The sequence below is a fragment of the Amblyomma americanum genome, chromosome 1 (genome assembly GCF_052857255.1).
Source record: "Amblyomma americanum isolate KBUSLIRL-KWMA chromosome 1, ASM5285725v1, whole genome shotgun sequence".
NCBI classification, from domain to species: domain Eukaryota; kingdom Metazoa; phylum Arthropoda; class Arachnida; order Ixodida; family Ixodidae; genus Amblyomma; species Amblyomma americanum.
The window spans coordinates 485756273-485777645 of record NC_135497.1 but is presented as its reverse complement, the minus strand read 5'-3'; the positions used below and the strand labels follow the sequence as shown (position 1 = coordinate 485777645).

Sequence of the window (21373 nt, the reverse complement as noted above, 5' to 3'; positions counted from 1 at the left end):
CCCAAAGCGACTCAGGCTATGAGGGACGCCGTAGTGAAGGGCTCCGGGAATTTTGACCACCTGGGGTTCCTTAACATGCACTGACATCGCAGAGTACACGGGCCTCTAGAATTTCGCCTCCATCGAAATTCGACATTTGTGGTGAGGACCGAGCCCGCGTCTTTCGCGTCAGCAGCCGAGCGCGCTAACCACTGAGCCACCGCGGCGGCTAAAGGCAATGAGAACAACACTCTTCATGCAGGATATAGGTCCTGCCTTTTTTGGCGCCGCATTATAGCTGCGGCAACGGCATGCAGACTATCTCCACTCACATCCCTATATAGCCGCATACAAATAGCGCGAGTGAATACAGATCATTAGCAAAGAAACACAGAGCGGGACTCACCGGTCATGCAATTCTGCCAGGCTTAGTAAAACAGCGCAGGAGTCTTCGTTGCCTTTCCAGATGAAAATACGTCGCAGCACTGCCTTTCTTCATATCTCACCCGTTGAAACTCGCGAATGTTGACAGGGCGCAATTCTTGTAGTTGGCTTTCAAAACACACTCCTGCTCACCTTCCTATTGAATGAGTTCTTCACACGTGTCCGCCGCACAAACACTCAAGCAATGCTTCAAGGAGGCAAATAATAGGAAACGCGACGCGTCGTTTGCGTTGTCATGGCGCCGACAGGTGCGCTTTCGCGTCGTTGAAAAATTGCAACCCACAAACAAGTTTTTTTAAGCAACGAAAGTTTAAATTTGTATTTTTTTAAATTTATTTATGCTATATTTATTATTATCAAAGCGCTTTCAATTACTTTTTATGGCATGTTGTTTGTGGAAGCTGCGATCCTGTGATCCCCTGAAGTGACCCGGATGTGCTAGCAGACGACGGAGCAGACAACGCTGTTGACGGAATGCAATTTCTTTTTATGCCAGATAAGATCACTAAGTTGCGACCAAAAAAGCGAAGAAATGCGCCATATCTCAAGCTGGTGGATATTGTGGATAACGATGGACAGCAGCTGCGATGCATTAATTTGCGCAACACTGGCACGCTCACCGGAGATCATGAAACTTACCAGCTTAATCTGTGACCAGTACAAGCGGATACCTTTGATATCAACTGCGTTACGAAACTACGTTGATACTTGAGTCACACGCTAATATGCAACAGCGACTCGCACTCGCCACATCCTGATCTCGTGTAGTTTCACAAGCAAGAGCCCACTAGTGCATCGAAGCAATCGACTCTTCGAATTCATATCGTGCCGATAAACACGAGCTGTTTTGGCACGTACTGGAATTGAAGTTCTGAGCCGGTGCGTCACGAATGCTGACGATGGCGTCGCGGATGATCTTAAGACTCGCCGCAACGCAGCCGATACCCAAGCATATGGGCGTTAAAAATTGTTCACCAGTACTGCAAACGAGGGCATAAATTATTGCTCATTAGCAGGGCAGTCGATCGCTGCTCGATTTTCCAGCCTTCCGAGTGCATGTACCAAGCTGCTGAGCCAATCAGTGAGCGAGCCGAGCTTTCGGCAACGACGCCGCTCGTGGGCGCGTCGGGCATTGAGCTACGCTCTGCTTCCTGGCTGCCCTAGTCGTCAATAAGACTAGCCGGTTTCTCATCGATGCAGCCGCTGAGTGCACTTCGGAACTGGCTAGCGCTGAGGTGCAGCTCTCGTCATCGTTTTACTGTGAACCTCGTCTCATAGTAAAATAAAGATATGCTCAGTTTCTGCGACACCATCAGGAGCGGAGCCAGGTGAAGCCAGGAGAGCCGCAATTGAGCAGCAGCAATTAAAGGCGCTATAGGAAGACATTTGTTTATATTCCTGTTATCGCTTCTAGCAACAACTCCATACTGACCAACGATACTTCATCCGACGGCTTAGTATGGACTTGAACAAACATTACTATCGCATTTTTCTGATGCCTGCGTCCGGCATCCAGGCTGGCATGCCGACCCCGAGAAGAGCGCCATGACGTTATCATGACTCTTAATTGTATGGCCATGGTGCACATCAAACCGCCAGACATCCTCCTGTTCGCTCAGATTGTCGTAGCACACAGTCACACTGAAGACCAGAGCACCGAGCGCAGAGCTCAGCACAGAGCACAGAGGACCGAGCGCGGAGGCGCAGGAGCTAGACTGGGCCAAAGCAGACGAAACTCTCGAAAGCACGCGATAGACATCAGTCGCAAGACTTAATACTCATTTCGACTGAGAATCAAGCGAGAAGGAGGCCCGCAGGTCGCCCTTTCAGGTGTAAGCAATTGCGTTGTTGAGCTGCTGCCTAATCGCAAGCGACTGCTGGTCGCATGCCCTTTGCGGCTTGCAAGTCTGAATGGGCATTAAATTTGCGTTCACAGTAGCGAGTCACAGAGTTCGCGCAAGTTAATTAAGCCCATTGGTCGGAGGGGGGGGGGGGGGGCGGCGGGGGAGCCCCGAACAAGTACACCCTTTTTTAGACGTCGCTTGTGGCATCATTTCGCAGAACTCGTCACCCAATCTGTAGCGTCGCGGAGTATAACGCCTTGTCACCTGACCATTATCCGGGTTCTTGTTCCCCCGGGAAATTCAAGCGAAGGCGCGACGCAGCGCCCCATGCGCGTGATATTTCTGGGCGTCCAAGTTCAAATCGATTCAAACACACCGGCCGGCGCATTTCACCTTCGGCTGCATACGCTGTTCTCTATATTTAGCGAGATTTTCATGTCACCGTCATGAAATTTTCAGCGAAGGCAATGAACGACATCGTAAAGGTTTTTTTTGCTATTTTATGATAAGCAGCACGTCACTGCCGCTAAAAAATTCTCTGCCAGTAGTGGATCAGTGACTTAAGAGCGTTAGCTACGGAAGCTTCAAGTGTTTAGAACGGGGTGCTCAGCAAACGTGAAGACAAAATACAAACATCTGAGGGTGTTTCGTTTCGGAAACATTCCTTCTAAGATACAAGGAGCACCATCTACTTCTGAGATTTGGCACTACTATTGCGATTTACGGCCACCTTCGCTATATCCGGTATGTTTCCTTCTTATATATCAGTTATTGAATTGTATAAACATGTGCATTACAAGAAGACGAATTGTTTGACAGCATTCGGAACCCTACAAACGATTAGGCCATAATGGCCGTCTATAAGTCCCCGGAATGCATGGTTTGGGGGCGGAAAGGTCGTCGGTGCGAATTCCACCCATATTTCGTGGTCCATCTCAATATTTATTTTAACCACAGGAACATGAAAAGTCATTTGACACCACTTCGAACATTCTGCTTCAAACGGGCGGCCCTTAAATTTGATGCAAATGGGGGTCCCCAGGGTTCCACTTCGATAGCCGCTATACTGGCATATGTAAAACGGATCGAAGGTATGGCTGACAACTGAAGCTCTACGCGCCCGCTGTTGCGATGTGATATAGTGTGGTAACTGTCTTGGCCAATTTAACCTTCCCTGCCGACAGATGTGTCCTTGACAAACGTAAGTATTAAGAGCTGACGCTCTTAAAACTGAAACGTGGAAAAATGATATCGGGTTCACTTTGAACATTTACAGAGAACTGCGTGCATGTACATGCATGCTGCCTGTGTGATAGCAGTTTGATTATGGCGAGTAATTTTCCCTGATTGACCATTAACGACATTCTTTTCCGCGACGCGCGTACATGTGTCCTTGACCTTTTCTGTGCATGTAGTAGTCGAAGAACAGTATGTTACATGGCTTGACGAAAACGTCACAGCAGCTAGGAGGACACTTTCAGTAGCGCCATTCGGATTGCGCACGCCGATTGGTGTGCAGGCGCTGTCATGGCTGGCTACATGCCGCCCCTACAAGCACGTGCGGATACGCATGCACCGCTGGCTTCGTCGCTTGTGCATTACTGCTTTCTAAGTTTTCAAAGCCGCATTACTCTTGAGCATGCGCTATTTTCGTCACCCTCTCATGTGGGAACAGAAGGGAATTAAGTGGGTGCTCGAGCAGTGCCTCTCCTCTATGCCAATTCTCGTTCAGAGAGAAAGCCAGGTCGCGGGAAGCGAGTTGAAAACTCGACAATGAATTAGCAGTTCATTTCGCTCAGCGCCGGTCCCCAACAGACTAGAGAACCTCGCACCGTCTTCGCGACTCGCCACAGTGAACGCGCTTTAACGCATCTTTGGTCAATTTGATCCTATCGCTGCAACACGACCGCACGACAGTATTTCTAGAATTCTGCAGTAGAACAATCACCCTCGCCAGGAAGCTGTTGTACGACGCATCCCATTATAGGTACCTATCACGCGACACAATCCACGACAGGTATCTGGCACGCGACACAATCCACGACAGGTATCTGTTACGCGATACATCCCATGACAGATATCTGTCGCGCGACACAATCCACGGCAGGTATCTGTCGCGCGGCACATCCCACGACAAGTTGCGTCGCGCGACAGGCCGTACGACAGGCACTTTTTTTCGTATGAAAATAGGCGCGCTAGATGTCTGTCGCGCGACTGAACCCACGACAGGCAACTTTGTTGAGGCACGCAGTCTCTGTCGCGCGGCACGACTCCCACTGTCGAATGACAGTACCTGCGACAGAAACCTGTCGTGCGACAAATGCTGTGACAGGGACATCCTTTGCACGACAAAATATAGGAAAGATGTCCGTCGTGCGGCAGAACATACTAAAAACACCTTTGTTGCGCGAAACAACCCACGACACGAACCTCTGTCGCACGACGCAAGGCACAAGACAGCTTGTCTTGCGACACAAAATTGAATCGCGCAACAGATGCACGACAAAAATAATTCTGTCGTGCGTTTAGGTCGGGACGGAAGCCTCATCCCTGTCGCATTAAAATTTTCCGTGCACTGAGAGTCTGAGAAGGGGGTAGTGCGATTGATTGTAATTCCAACAACGTCCAACTAGCCACATCCTGCGCATCAGTGTTGTTTACCCTACGCAACTCTCTAGTCCTTTAAGTTTTTCGTATTGTGCAGATCCTACGTAGTTGCCATAAATAGTCGAACGCAGTAGTGTCGTTTTCGCACAAGTACGGAGCTGCTTGTATTGTTCTTTCCTAAAAGCCTTTTGTGCAAGCCTTCCGTCTCACGAACTAAATGAAAGGTTCGCTCAACTTTGCTGCCCTGCTTTCCATCTACTCCAAGTGCCGGTGCCTCCTCCTCACACTGTGCCTCAGCTGCTCCGTTGCCGTCTTTACTATCGTTGTCGTCTACTTCTACTTCTTTCCCGTGGAAGAAGAAAAGGGCACTCGAGTCTGCGGCGACGTTAGTTCCTGGGGCGAGACCTACCTGAAAGGTAAGGAGCTACCACAAATCCATCATAGTGTGAGAGGCATGGACGTATTTTTTTTCTTACGTACTAATTCGAGCACTTCATGCATTGTTCCGTTTTTGTGCACTGTTCCCCCAATTTTCATAGTATCGCAAACATGAAGAGCACGAGAACAAGAAACAAGTTGTAGAACGCCTAGCCTTAATTATCTGACTTATACATGCTCATCGTGGCGAATCCACCGTGACGAGCAAACAGTGCCCCTACGACAATGATATCCTAAACTGTTTTCCTCTCCAAGACAACGATCACGGCTGGAAACGCACTTGATGCGGCCCGTCGCTTCGGCCGAGAGTGGCGTGAGGCGCCTATTTCCCATCGCCACTGCTCCTGGACAGTTGCGGGCGAAGAGCTGTGTCCTCCACCTGCAGCGGCCGTGCGGTCAGCGCTTGGTTTGTTGCGATAAAGCGCTGTGTAGCGGTGTTTTACAAAATATGCAAGGTAAAACGAAATGGCGATTTGCTACTGATAGCAGTACGTCAGCATCGCTGCACTTGTGAGAAACAGCCTGCGTCGGAGGGCGCCTATGTTAGGTGCGCTTCATCGAGCGTTCGAATATTCAGTAACTCGCGTTCGACACACGCGAAGCCGGTTATCCGCTATATTAACTTGTTTCATATAGTAGCTGGTTAGCATAAAAATGCTTGCTTTAAGAAGTCCGAACTCTGATCAGTCTGCTTCAAAATTAGAGCCGATGTTTAACGATGTTTTGCATTTCTGGACAAGCAGAATTGTACCACATCATAGTTCAGCCGGTTCACGGGTATACGCGAGAAATATTTTGCAAATGGGCACTACTAGTCTACATCAATGGTCGAAAAGAAAACAAGACAACCAGAAGTAAGTAGGTTGAGTCCAGTTCTTTTCATTTCAAAGTTCGTGTACAAATCTGAAAGCTTTACAAGCGCAGAACTTTCCTGGAGAGAAGTTTATATGTAAGCAAAATTTTTTCCAGTATAGAATTCAAGTTGCTAACCCAGTTCGACAACAATGGTCTTATCAGCTTGCTCAAAAATACTCTGCAGAGGTCCTCAGCGTGGTTGCGATCCTCTTCGTTACAAGTCAACGTTGGACGTTGTGTGAAATGAGGAAGTTTTGCGGACGTCAAGGGGTTTATTATTATCATCATTTATTTTCCCTTAAAGGCCCCAATGGGGCATTACATAAGGGGAGGGGGGAACAAATGATAATAACGGGTCACAAATTAAGGTATAACGCAAATATAAATGCAAGCGCAAATAAACACAGTAAACGCATTGAAATTAACAAGGAAATAAATAGTAAATAAAAAGGCTTTTACAAGAATTGAGGAGAGAAATAAGCAATCAATAAGTTCTTAAATTTTACTGAGTTGGTTTCATTGACAAACCATCAGGGAGCACATTCCGCTTGGATATAACAGTTGGCAAAAAGAAATTTTTGGAAGCGTTAGTGCTGCCATGAATACGCAGAACACTGTTGCAATTAAAAAAAACGTCGGGAGGATCTCAAGGGGGCGGAATAAGGCTCTCACGTAATTGCGGGAAATTATAATAAAGTTTGTGAAATAGACAAAGTCTTGCTATCTTACACCGTGATGGCAGGGGAGTTAGACCAATCGAAGATTTGATATTCGTAACGCTTAGCCGAGAATCATATTTGGATGTTATGAAACGATCAGCTCGGTTTTGGATTGCTTCTAACGCCTGAATTAGGTATTCTGGATGCGGGTTCCAAACAGTCTACGCATATTCAAGTTTGGCACGGATGATTGTTTCATGTTCAGTTAGTCTAACCGTGGGCGGAGAAAATGTGAGAGATCGTCTGATGAAACCTAGTGATTTCGAAACGCGTGCAGCAAGTGACTTGATGTGCTTTAACCAGTTCAAATTACTTGTTATTTCGACGCCAAGGTACTGTAAGATTCAACTTGCGAAAGTGCGGTCGTATTTAGCGAATAAAAGTAGAGCAAGTTAGATCGTTTCCAGGACACGTGCATAAACTTACATTTAGTCACATTCAACTTCATGAGCCAGGTAGAGCACCAGTTTTGGATTAAGTTTAAGTCGTCCTGCAGCTGAGACTGATCACTATTAGTACAAATACGACGGCAGACAACACAATCGTCTGCAAACAGACGAATGGCTGATGAAATTCCACCAGGAAGGTCATTAATAAATATTGAAAATAGAAGCGGGCCAAGAATTGGTCCTTGAGGGACACCAGAGGTAACATTTGTAGCGGCGGAAGGATGACTATCAATGACGGTGTGTTGCGAACTATTAGTTGAAAACCTTGAATCCATGATAATTCTACTGGGTCCAGAGACAGGCAGGAAAGTTTGGTCATGAGGCGCTGGTGGGGAACGCGCTCAAAAGCCTTAGAAAAATCTAGGTAAATTATGTCTATTTGAAATGATGAGTCTAGGTTTGAGTTAAGGTCAGTCGTGAATTCGAAAAGCTGAGTTTCACATTAATATCCAAAACGGAATCCGTGTTGGTTTCAGAAGAAAAATGAATTATTATCTAGGTGCGTCGAAATGTGAGAGTAAATTATATGTTTGATGAGCTTGCATGCAATGCACGTTAGCGAGATTAGACGATAATTGGACGGATCGGAGTGCTTCTCTGCCTTAAAGGAGGGTACAACTCTACTTAACTTCCACTCGGACGGGATTTGGCCACTGAAGATTGACTGTGTGAAAATAATTTTTAGGATACGGCTGGATACTAACTTGGTACCGTTAATCATTTTGGCAGATATATCGTCGGGCCCAGTGGCACTGGATACCTTTAGGTTATCTATTAATTTACACATCCATCAACTGAGATATCAACTGGTGGCATTTGAGGAAAATTTAAGCTGGGCGCTATAGGAATGTTTGTAACCGGTTCTTGTGTGTAAACAGACGAGGAGTACTCATTCTTTACGTCTGAACGAAGCTCCTTTAGAACGTGAGAGCCATCGGCATCTAATAAAGTGATGCGATCTGCTACGGTTGGGAGTTAACAAAGACCAAAACTTTTTTGGATTATTTCGAAGGATGTCAAGTAGATCCTTGTCGTAAAATTGATGTTTGGCGATCTTCAGCACCCTGGTGTAATTATGCAGACAGCTAAAGTACTTTTCCCATTTAAGAGCTGAGTTCGAGCCCTTAGCTGCCCTGAATAACCGTTTTCTCTTGTTACATAATTTTCTTAATGAATTCGTAAACCATGGTTTGCCGGCAGCACCACGAATGCAGACGAGGGCTACATATGAATCAATTAGAGAGATAATTGTTTATTTATACGAACGCCAGTTTTCATCAACAGGCATATTAGGAGCGGACTCTGCATAGTGATAAAGAAATTCAGCCAGTTCATCACTGATTTTGGAAAAATCGGCTATGCTGTAATCACCAATTTATATCACTGAACGTTGTCATGGAGGGATTGGAATCGATAGGTTGAACAGCACTATGTTATGATCGCTAAGACCATCGCATGATGACAATGAATTAATTAAATCTGGATTTGAGACAAGAACAAGATCGACGGTGTTACTACCACCAGTTGGAAAACTAACTGTTTGAGAGAGGTTAAACGAGAAAATAAGATCCAAAAAATCTCTTGAATGGCGCGAATCTGCACTTAGGTTCACCCGGGCGATGTCTGAAAAGTTAAAATCACCACAAACTAAGTTTTCCAGAGGGAAACTGGCTTTTTATCTGAAATAGAACGGTACCTAAGTCTTGAAAGAAGGAGTGATCAGAATCAGGAGCTCGGTAGCAGGCGATGATAATATTACTCCGATGAGCAAGTGAAATGTTCACACAAAGGATTTCGCTATTGCTAGTGATTTCAACAGAAGAGGAAAGAAGGGTGCGCTTAACGAGGACCATCCCGCCGCCTGCCCGGCGCCTATGTCTATCGCGCCGAAAAAAATCGAACGCTTGCTTATCTTGCAATAGATCATTATTATCTCTATCAGGCGCGAGCCACGTTTCGCTAAAGATCGCAATAACGGCGTCTTTCTTTGGGATGTAGCTTCGTATATGACAATAAGTAAAACTGATGGTGATTTATCTCTTGGGGCAGGGGCGGCACGCTTAGAAGTTTGCAAATGTAGGCGAAACAGCGGGTTCTGTGACTGAAGTGAGTGCTATGAACTTTGTTCGATCACGGAGTTGGTTCCATCATCAAACACAGTTTTTTGTTCATAATAAGCTTATAAAAACGATTTTTGAATGAGTTAGAACTCTGCTGACCATATGGAAAAAGTTTTTTCTTTGCCAGGCGTACACGTGCGGAGTAGTCTTCTCGGAATGCGAACGATGTGTCTTTAAGCATAGAACCGGAGGAAAGAATTCGCGCTTTGTCTTTAAACCTCGTGAACTTGACAATAATGCGGCGGTTTTTTCCTGACTGGAAACGGCCGCGCCTGTGAGCGCGCTTAATATCTTGGCTCTTCATTGTGATATGAAGCTCCTGAGAGCAGAATGAAATGAGGCGCGATTCAGATTGTGACCACGCTTCTTTTTGTTCATCTTCGATTCCGAAAAACAGCAAATTTGACCGTCGGAGACGATTCTCGGCGTCGTCACATTTGTCCGAAAGTAGCTTAATATCTGAGGAATGTTTAGCCATATCTGATTCGGCTACAGAACCTCGTTTGCCTAGCTGATTTGTTTCGGCGAGTTTTTCAAGGGCATCAACTCGAGAGGAAAGGCTAGAAATCGAATCCTCAAATTTTGGCTGAGCGGCGCGAATCAAAGCTAGTTCACTTCACACAGTATTTTGAGAAAGTTCAATGCGGGGTATGGCCATGGAAATTGATTCGAGGGACGATTGTGGGTTACTATCCACTGTGAGTCCGGGGTTCAGTTCGACGTCTCCAACCAACACTAACAGAAGGCAAACGACATAGGCGTTGATACACTGGTAACATGATATGCACAGTATTCTTCGAAAGCAATGCGTAGGGTCGATGGGGCACTACACCGCTAGGAAAAATGCATTATAAGAGCGGATGCAACTTGAATCAGGCAAGTAACCAACCTGCATAAACAAAGGCATTCTCGTGACCTGAATTGTTGCGGTGGTGTACCCCGAATGACTCCAGTAAGATGGCGGTATTTGTAGTCCATTCGAAGGTGCCACGCTGAGCGGAGCACTTGGTTGCCAGATGTGGAAACGGTCCGGGTTTGAAGGCGGCGGGTGAGGCACGGCGTTGCTTTCGTCGGGCGTGTTGACGGTTTCCCGCCAAATGTCAGAATAGTGGTCCAGGCTGCAACGGCTGCCTTGATAGCACCACGGCTTTGACGTGGTGATTCATATCAACGCGGCCTGCATAAGGAAGGGCATTCTCGTGACCTGAATTGCTGCAGTAGCATGCCCCCATATCCTGCTGGTTCGTCTCACGTCCGAGCACCTCATGATCTTGGTGACGAAGGTGCATAGAAGCGTACACAAGCCAACTGCCTCCATTGTTGTGTACCTTAGACGTCCATCGTCAACGCTGCGTATTAATCCATAAATTGTGTCAGCTGGCCTCGCTGCTTGAAGAAGGAGTTTGAGAAATCACAGGCCAACTGAAAACAAGGATAACAATTAGAAAACGCTACTAAAAGAACTCAGGCATATATATATATATATATATATATATATATATATATATATATATATATATATATATATATATATATATATATATATATATATATAAAGGCAAGCCTAATTCAGCTTTTAAACCTGTAAATCAACTGTACCTTTTCCTCAAATGCACGTGCAACGTAACCAGCCAGGTATGCAATTGGTGCCAACTCTATGTCAGCTACCGGCTTACTCCATATAGTGATGAATTCAAGGTCACTCGAGAGCTCCTTGGCTGCATATGAGATGGCAGCTAGTAAGGCACAAGTTTCGCCATCCTGGATTGGAAGTTTAACAGCTGCTTTCACCTCAGAGTTCACGGGAGCATTTGCTGTCTTGGCTACTTGCAAGATTCCAACCTGCATAAAAATTGGCAAGATATGTAACTCCCCAACCGCCTAAATTTTTTTTTACAGATAGTGCCTTCAGCAGTTTTTATGATGTGAACACTGCGGCCCGTGCGTCGATCCTGTCGTTACCACCACTGAATTGTCTCCGGCTGCTGAAGAGAGATTCAACAGGATCGCTGTTAAGAGCTTGGGTCAGGACATAGCAGAAGCTGAAATATAAGAGATTCAGTTAAATGAGCTGCAATGGTATGGGCGCGGAAGACTCCACTGAGGAGACATTTACTTGGCGTGATCTACGAGGTACTCAGTGCCACTGTTGATCTTGTTGTCAAGAGCGTAGCTTCGTATGTCTCCTTTGTGAGTTTTCGTTTGGACCTGCCGCCTTGTATCTGAATGTACTCAAAATAGCACACAAAGTCCAACTCTAACAAAGAGAGTTTTTCTTCGTCAGATCCAGTGAACGGTTCTTCCTGCTGTTTCCATGGCTTCACTGAAGCGATGTTGTGTAGAGCGTACCACTTTGGTATCATCCTCATAAAGGTGATTGTTGCAGAGCAGTCTTGGCATTCAGATCCATCCAGGTGGCACTGTGAGTTTTCTTGAAGGTACTAGAGAGTGGCAATAACAGGCGGAGAAAATATTTGTTCGGCCCGGCGCGCTTTGATTTTTTTGAGGTTGTTGGGTTCGTCATGAGCCCGTGTAAGGAACTTTATGGGCTTAACGGGAAGTTAAGTTGGAATTTCAAAAAGTTTCTTGGGTAGAATCCACCTCGAATGGCTTGCCGCAGGCACTGGACGGCGCTTGCTGCGTAGCCGAGACGGCCAAGCCGCCAGACGACGGGACACACCCGCGTCTTCGGCGCAGTCCCACGGAATCGAGTCCGGGTAGCACGGAACACACTTCGTAACACGTGGGAACAGCGTCGTCCGACAACCAGCCCCTATCGCAGACGCGAATGACCTTCATATACCTTTTCCCTTTCTAGGAAGTTGTTGCGGAGATTTTTATTTAATGGTTTGGATCCAAGGACAAGAAATGTGGATCACCTTCCCTCAAAGGGTGAGGTACAGCGTGGGAAAGTGCGCCATCGTCTGAAAGGCGTCTGAATAGGGCAACATTAGTTTGATGGTTGTCCGTCACTATTCTAGGCATACGAAAACCAACTTATTTCACTGTTTTTATTACTTCCATAGTCATAGAATGAAGCTTGTTATTTTTCAGGCATCGGGTGAAAAAATAGCTGCCTGGTATACCGTAAGTTGTCGACAAACCTCTTAAAACAAAGCACAGCAGGCGATTTGCCGCCTGAAGGACTGTTGTAGCATGCTCTGTACAGCTGATGTCTACGAGGCTCAAATCCTTGTCAACATCCCGGTCATAGATTACTTTTTGTGCAATCGCCATTTCACCAATGACGATTGAACAGAACGTCTTTTGCGGCGCACTCAGGTTTTCGTACTCAACACGAAGACATTCTCTGATGAGGGACGTGACTCCAACTTCTCCTGTTGAATGACCCACAAGTTTTTGTAGTGTTGTACGACACATTAGCTTCAAAAGGCTTCTCGAGCTAACATGCTCATAGGCTTTGGTTCAGCACGCTTTCCATAACACACACTCTCTCAAGACAGGTTCATTGTACATTGATTTTTGCTTGGAGCAGTTAGCAACGTGATGTTTGATGAAGAGAGCTGTTTTTTCCCCGGCTTCGGATGATTTGATTACCTGCTTAAAATTTTGAATATCCTTGTTTACTTTGTACCTTTGCAAACGTTCTTTTCATTTGTCGTGCTCGGCTTGCAGCTTACACTGACGAGCTGTTTTCCTTTTCAGCCTTCGCTCGGACTTCTTTGCATATACGATCAATCTCGCAATATCGAATGTTTTCTGACAAGCTTCATCAGCCAGCGCAGAATTATCGCAGCCGGCTTTTAATGTGAGCTGGTATGCATTGTCGACTAGCAAGGCACTTTCACTAGAAACTTCTGTGCATGCCTCTCCATAAAGTTCAATTCCACTCACATTTGGGCTCTGTCTTTTTTTTCTGTGCAGTCAGCAGAGCAGTCAATTCTTGTGCTCTTCTTTCTTTTTTTGTTTACTTTCTTTTTGCATGTAATTCTGGTAGTTTGGAAACACAGTCTGAACCGCTGTCGGGAGTAGAATCCTCAGTTTCGTTTGCTTCTTGTAGTCCGCGTCCGTGAAGTGCAGTGAGCATGCCAGTGATTTATCACTTGGCTCCCAGCTGGTGCCTCTTCCACCTGGACCCTCCCGAGAAATGTTCTTCAACCGTGCCGCCCGCCGTTGATGATCGCACGGAAATTCATGATATCGGATCGTGGGATCTTTCCTTGCGTTGGTGCTGCACAGCAGCACACAGCAGTTGTGCGGCATGGCATTGCATGTGCTAAAACATCTGTTCACACCGTACACGACCACACACGTGCGCACATCCAATACAGCAGTCGTAAATCGAAAAGAAACACGCTGCGACACGTGAGACCCACTGGTTCTGCGGCACTCACCCCCCTGCAAAGTGTACCGGAAGAATGGCGCCCAGACGGCAGAAACTGTAAACTCTCGCATCACGGTCTCACCCAGTAAAATCGGCGCGACACAACAGGCCGCACCAAGTGCGTTGCCATTGAGCGGCCGTGCAACGAAATTAGTGGACTCACATCTCGCAGCGTTGGCCACAGCCAAAAAAGCACGGGCGTACAGCTTGAGCGCTAGAGCTTTCCATGGCATGGGCAGAGTGTCTGCTCTTAGCTGTGCGCACATTGTTCACCCTTACAAATTTTTAGCATGCAGGCGCGATTGTCCACTGCTGAGTCGCTAAGCGCCGTATCAATAAGCCCAGCGAAAATAAGTGTGTCCGTGCAATGAACTGACCGGTACAAGTGTCGTCAACAACGCTGTATCTTATATCGGACCCAAGCCCAATTTTGTTTTGAGTCTGTCATCACTTTCAATTCAGTTTTCTTCACGCCGCCATGAAGAGATTTCAATCAGCAAACTGCTACAGGCTTCCTTCCTGTAGTAATAAGAAGTGCGAAGCGTTCATGAAAAACATAAATATGAAGACAATAACGTGCTCAAAGGTCACTGGGGTCGCATCCGTGTTCCGGAATACCCTACCGGGGGACAATTGCATTGGATTGTTCACTGAACTCACGCGCGTATTCTTTTAGATTTAGTCGTTCTGCTCCTTGATACAGCGCTTATTGATTTGGCGGCCGACGCATGCGTGTTGATGTTAAAAAAATTGAAAGGGCGCCCTCCTCGTACCATGCTTCGCCATACCCCAGTGCTTATTTAGCCTTCAGCTATAGGCTGCCTGCGCTCACCAGATTAATTTATGAAGTTAATAAGTAGTTGTGCGCTCAATGACAATCATCAATCATGATGTCATTTACAACAGGGTGTCTGAGAATAGTCTCGTAATCAGCGAGAAAGTGTGGAGAGGAACTTTGCCAGAGGGGACATGGTGCGTTCTTACCGTTGTGTGCCCGAGAGAAAATATGACCAGATTGCTCGAGCAGATGGCCAGAGTCCACTTTGTGACCTTTGCCATAAATCTGACAATAAATGAGCCGATGTCTCTATGCAGGAGGGCGTCAAAAACGCATGGGGCACAGATTAGGTCACATACTTACCTAGCAGCCCATTACCTCTTCTATTGAAGGAGGGTCGGAAGTTGAGCTGCCTTCCTCGCATACAAATTTTAAACAGTACACTCAGCGTGAAAAATAGCGCTGGACGACGAAAGAAAGTGCACAACTCGAACGTTCATATAGCTTTAAAACCTTCGATTTCACGCGCAGCGTCTTCCTCTTCACCTATGTGTGCAGTTGGTTCCGATACCTTCTCCTTACGCAATCACTGAACCATTTCCACTAAGCAATTTAGGACAACTGTCATGTCCACTGTGGCCCAGCCTTAGAAAAAACTTGCCAGTGGAGTGCCAGATTCCTAGGCAGGCCACTACCTGTGATTCAATGAAGAGCCATCTTCACTACCATGTTGGTGGCCGCTTGCTCATCCGTGCTTAAAGACAATCTCTTACCATGGTGATCATATTCCTTTGAAAGCGCAAGAGTCCAGCGACCGCCGATGTGGCTCGAGAGGATTTCACTCGGAGAGAAGTGCCTAGTGGCCGTGTATCCAACCACGCCCTGGAGCCAGAGTTCCTGGTGCTTATTCGGATATTTAAACGCATTATTACTCCATGTGCGAGAGCCGGACGTCGCGCGGCCACGTGGTTGCGTTGACGTAAGGGCTCATTAGAGCGCGCACGAATTCGTCGCTTCCATGGAACAGACCGATGCGCTGTGCTCGAGAAAGTGTAACGCCAGGCATGAGAAAAAGGGCGGAAATATATTCTGGAGCTTAGCCAACACATTAGAAATATTCACTTTTGAAATTAATGTGCGGCTAGTTTCTAAGACAGCGAAAGCACTGTTGTCTCTTTATCAGCTGAACGCTCACTTATTTCACAAGAACATGAACGGACTGGCCCCTGCAGAGTTCGTACTTCGCCTTGTACTTGCAAACATCGGCAGACCTGCAGATGTGCACAATTATCTCGTATATTCGCACACAAGCGCGTTGAGGCACTCGTGCGGCAACATCAGCAACAAAGTTGTGCGAGGATAAATGGAAAAAAATAAATAGCTTCATAAGCGTTTCTATAGTGACGCTCATGGCATTCGAGATATGAAAGCAATGTGGAGAGTGTGGGTATTTTTATCTTGGTAGAAGTATTGAACGAAGGGAAACTAACTGGCCGAAAGGCCGTGTGGACAGATTCGGAATACAATTAAAAACAGCAGAGAAGGACTCCATGAAAAGAATTGAAGTCTACCTAGTCTCCGAGGGTAGGTGGAAGCATAAACTGCCGTGCAAGAAATGGGTAGCTAATTCCAGGACGCCTCCTACGAGCGCATAGAAATAGCCGCTCTCGGGTATTCTCCAGGTTTTTTGCCTGCTGGACGTGCAGCCGCCTTCGCCTGCTTGTATCCATTATACTTTCTGGCGCGCATGTTCCCGCTGGTCGCATTTGTGGCTTGAAAGCCTCCGTCATTAGCCACTTGGCTTCCCTCCCTGCTTTCTAGTATTTCCTGCAGCCGGGCCATTAGCCGCGCTTCTTACTCAAACTGCTCTCGCTGTTTGACAAGCCATAATGCGCGCCCACTCTACATTGCCCTTAGCCGCGCTTACAGCTACCCTGGCAGCCGCCTTCTCATCTTCGTGAGCGGTCACACAGAGACCATTTGAAAGCGCATTAGTAACGGCTCAAACATGACGATGAAGACTATTCAGGATTCGTACCGGAGGCCGCGCGAATGGCTGAGTGGACGCACGTATATCCAGAAACGAAGATTCTCTCCGCCGGTCCAAGTCCGAGCTGCGCTCGTGTCTGAGGTCTGATATGGGAATGTTTCGTTTCACTTGCGTACTGTGTACAAACGGAAAATTTCTGAATGCTTCGGAAAGGGTCCGCATCATGTTAGGTGGTTTGTGAATATTGTTTGTTTGAATTTGCTGCGAATGGGAGTGAAACTATTTCAGGCTTTAAAATGTCGGCACCTTGACTTCTGGAAATTCAAAGACCACACCCTTCAGCTGAGACCAGTCGCTGAATATTTTCTATTTTTCCAAAAGCTTGTTGGCATGAACTCCATATCTTTTTCAAGTTTAATCTCAGTTTGCATGAAGTTGAAACTAGACTGGTGGCTGAAATTTCATATTGTTCAAAAATGTGAATTATTTTTTTATTGGTGGTGGCACAAAGCTCATGCCTATAGTGACTATCAGTCTATATTTCCCACGATAAAATATGCGCGTTTACATCCAAACGCTGTGCGTTAGCAGAGAAGGACACTATAGTAGAGGTCTTTGGATTAAGTTTGACAGCTTAATATTGTTTAACTTGCTTTGACGTCCCACAGTACACGGATGTTTTTCTTCTTCACCTCCGTCACAATGTGGCCGCCAAGCAGGCATTCAATCCAGAAACCTTGGCTTCCACTCAGAAGTCGCGACGCTACCAACACGCCGCGTCGGGCCGCACTTTATTAACCTTACGCTGAATAAATCTGTTCAGTTTCTGCCCATCTGGCTCCTAAGTCATCGCCATCATAGAATGCTAGCAGGAGCTCTTTTACTTTCATTCTACTTTCGCCGGCTTTACTGTTCTCTATGTCATCATGCATAGTAAGAAACACCTCATCACGAGAATCGCATACAAAAAAATTGTTATTCATTTTGACGTAACTAAAGCTAACCGCACTGCATGTGAAGGAGTGTCTAGATGGTCCGCGAATGCTGGCCACCGGCCTACTGCTTCTGGCATTCGCAGGGAAGTTCGACACATGTCTGGGCACATCAATCTGCGAACTGGAGCCCCTGTGCGAAGCGCAAGATACCGTCACCTGCAACTCGCGGGTGCCATGGTTCGGGGGCAGATGCGAGTGCTGCGACTGGTGCCTCCTGCGGACGCTGGGTGCGTTTAGCGGCTCCTAGAGCCAATCACCCCAGCGGAATTTGCTGCGATGCGCGCCTAATTTTTCGCAATAGAGGCTGCGTTCATCCATTGAACTGTCAAGTTCACTACGACAATAGCAGAGTATAGCCAGTAGGACTGTAGTATAACGTTATAAAAACGACAACGCTGTTGCTAAAATGCATTTTCGAATGCTTATTTACACTCTGCTTCAAATACTTCTATTTTGGTGACATCGTAGCACGCACTTTGCTAACTTCAGCGAAAACATTCTCTGAAATATTCAGGTGTCCCCCGGGGCTTGCAATAGTTACTAAAAGTTTCTCACCATTGTATAAGGATTTTAGCACACCATCGGCTAGGGTCTGCTAACCGTACGTTTGGATGATACCCTGGCTCCAGTAGGGCTAATATGCTACAAGCCGTAGCGAGCTGTTAACAACAGGAGGAAATTAACGGCTTTTTTCAGCGACAGCTCTTAAACTGGGTTTCCGTGCTGTGAGGTGTTGATGTTGGCGTAACGCGAGCGTCTAACGAGGAAGAAAGGGGAGAGACGCCCCTGTGCAGAGCAAGCGCTAATGGCGCAAGCACTAGGTTGAGGTTCTGCGCGCAGAAGATGCCACTCCTTGACACATTGGCGCGTTTGCCACTAAAAACTGCTCTCCCAGAATCTAGCGTTACGCAGCGGTAACTTGGTTGTGGTCAGCTCATTCGCCTATGCTAATACATTGCAAAGTGTCTGCTACTAGCAAGTTCGATCAATCATTTGCTCCAATTGCTCATGCGTCACGCCACCTACACACAACTTGACTTCACAGAACTGCTGAAACCGAAATGGCAACAGCATGAGAGGAAATTCCGATTATAAATAATCTAGCGGCTTTGTGGATCAATGTTTTGTGGATCTCCTCAAACAAGAAATCATGCCGCCAAGGTTAAGTGCCTGTACATCCTTCCGATTTTGCACTGAAACGAATCTTAAAATCTAATTTTGCATGCACGATAGAAGGTCTATATAATATACACATTGAGGAGCAAAAGTTTATAAAAGAATAGGTGCACTACCTAGAAAACCAAACCAAAAGTTCTAGGTGGATTAGCTACTTTTGCATACAGGGATAATTATAAACTTGTGCTTTTTTCGCTAATTCCCGAAAATCATGAGTTGACTTCTTCATAAATTTTAATGGTCGCTTTCAAAATTGATAAGCTTTACATCGCAATTCAAAACATACCATTAGTAATGTTCAACAAGCTGTCTCCTTCGCAGTTACTTTTTGTGCACCCAAAAGATTACGACCAAAGAATATCACGTAATTACATGCTAGCGCGTTCTCAAACATGTTAAGAACTCGGTTCTTAACATGCTACAGCGACTACTTAAAAGTAGCAGGGTGGCGGAGTTACCCTTGTCTGCTGTCATCCGCCGTTACCTTTATCGGTGCGATGCTGGAAAATCCAAGCAACTCTCAATGGTTGGTCTCAATTGCATCTGAGGCTGCAGCTGTGAGTGAGGCGTGGTCGGCAATAAGGGCTCCTTTTTTTTTGTTAACAGCTCGCTATGATCGCTTTTCGTAGGTGTGCCAATCGGCAACAAACGGCTGTTTTTAATTCTTGGCTGCAGCAGATTAGATCATTTGTCCTCCCGCGGGCAGCAATAAAGCTCAAAGTTATGCTATTTTTTATTGGTAATTTCCGCGCAGTGTTTTTCGTGTGAGTCGTGCGCGAATTCACAGTCATCGGCTGCCTTCACCATCATTCATTGTGTGCTTAAATGCGCGCAACTTCCAAGCCCAGTCTGCGTCACCCTTATGTAGAGCGCTCGAGCAGTCTGCACCACGCGGCCAGAACTAATATTAGAAGTCCACGGTTTTGCGGCCAGATTGCTTGTGCCCAACCTTGCTTGCTGGTTCGTGTATCTCTACGTCCGCGCAAGCGAAAGGTGTCGACTTTTATCCAAGGCAGGACACCGCTCGAGCGCTCCACACAAGAGTGGCGCAAACTGTACCAGACAGTGAGGTTCTGTTGTACAACTTACTGCACTCAGCCTAATAGGGCAATTAATCAAATTGATTTGAGTTGATTGCTTGGCTTTCTGCTAGCATTTATTTCCTCATGGCATTGTTAGCACGTGCAGGCTCATTTGACCCACACACATGCGGCAGAGACATTGCTTTTACTCCCACCAAACTGAAGGCATTTTTAAACAGTGGCAGCTATGTTTGAAATGTTGTTGCAATAAATAGAAGGTGTGCTCTGATGACAGAAACAGTGGTAGTCGCCATCATTCAATGCCTATTTGATCTCGCTCAAGTACGGACCTTGATACAGGTTTAATGGCTGAGAACTCTTAGCATTTTGACCGTTGGTATTTGTAGTCAACAGGAAGTAGCCGACTAGGTTACGCCCAGCTCACTAGATGGCTTATCAGGAAATATTTCTGGTCTTATGTAACAACGTGTAACAAAAAATTTAGCAGCACTGCCGTTATCTTTACCTGCGTGCTACAGTATTTGTTTTGCTCGGCAACTTCCTGAGTGTATGTCTGTAGTCCTTCTCTTCCATTGGTTTCTCAGCAGAGGCGCATGTATTATCGAGATCAGAGTACAGAATTTTGGTTACTTCACTTTTGCTAGCACAAAAAGGCGTTTATCGAAGAATCTCTTCAACACGAGTGGAAATAAAATAGAACAGCCCACCCTCCCTCCTTCCACATAGCATGGGTGCAAAGCTTGCCTCTGATCGACGCCACCCCACTGACTACGTTGGAGGCGAAGAATAAGCGACCCCCTCATTGCTTCCCTGACACAGAATGTCGAAACGGAGCATGCATAATGGGCACTATATTTCGACTGAAGGCGATAATTAAAGAAGCTTCGATGAGAATTTCAGACATCGGGCACTTCTCCGTGCTTTGCACAAGCTTTTACTGCAAAATTTGTCTCGACGAGTAGAAAAATCGTACATCTATAAAAACTAAAAATAGTAATCACTTCGAGACTATATGCCCGAAATGGCGATCTTGCAATACCCTGTAGTCATCCTTGAGCTTTGTTCCCGCTTTCGTAGTGCTCAGCCTCCGCTTCATTCGTTTCCTTTTACAGCCTGTGTAGACAAAGACCATGACCGGGCAAGCTTCCAGTACTGCCAGCTCATCTGCAAGCATCTGTGACATCACGGGGTCTGTGCGAACACAGACTGGTGATTCGACTCTCGAGTTCTGCAATTGATCTACATGTATTGTGTGTCATGCATGATGCAAACGAGTGGAAATTTTCGGACTTTGTCCGGCGTACTTCAGAAATTCGCATTCTTATTTGTGCTTTAGCAAAAAGAATGATTTGCCTACATCAAAGAGTGTAAGATATCACTATATAAACGAATAAAGAGCAATGTAACCATCCCAGTACGGAGGGCTCGGTGGACGTACAGGTATCAATCCGTGAGAAAGGATTCAATTGGGCTGCTTCCTACAGGCTACTCAGGGTAATAATGAATTTCTTCTGTACTTTGAGATAAGGTCTAGAACATCAGCCAGTTGGCGTGCCAGAAAAAAAGAACCTGGACAGAGGACGCTTCAAAC

The 21373-nt window shown here is 46.2% G+C and overlaps 1 protein-coding gene across 1 annotated transcript in view; it reads left to right on the top strand.

Annotated features, from left to right (window-relative positions):
- The window catches only part of LOC144105104 (uncharacterized), a 43357-nt gene extending 22204 nt beyond the window's left edge, over positions 1-21153 (top strand). Inside the window, exons 2-4 of the mRNA XM_077638291.1 lie at positions 5140-5290; positions 17647-17790; positions 20895-21153. Coding sequence (XP_077494417.1) covers positions 5140-5290; positions 17647-17790; positions 20895-20962 — 363 coding nt within the window. The 3' untranslated portion in view covers positions 20963-21153. The remainder of the gene's footprint in view (positions 1-5139; positions 5291-17646; positions 17791-20894) is intronic.
- The last annotated feature ends 220 nt before the right edge of the window (positions 21154-21373 follow it).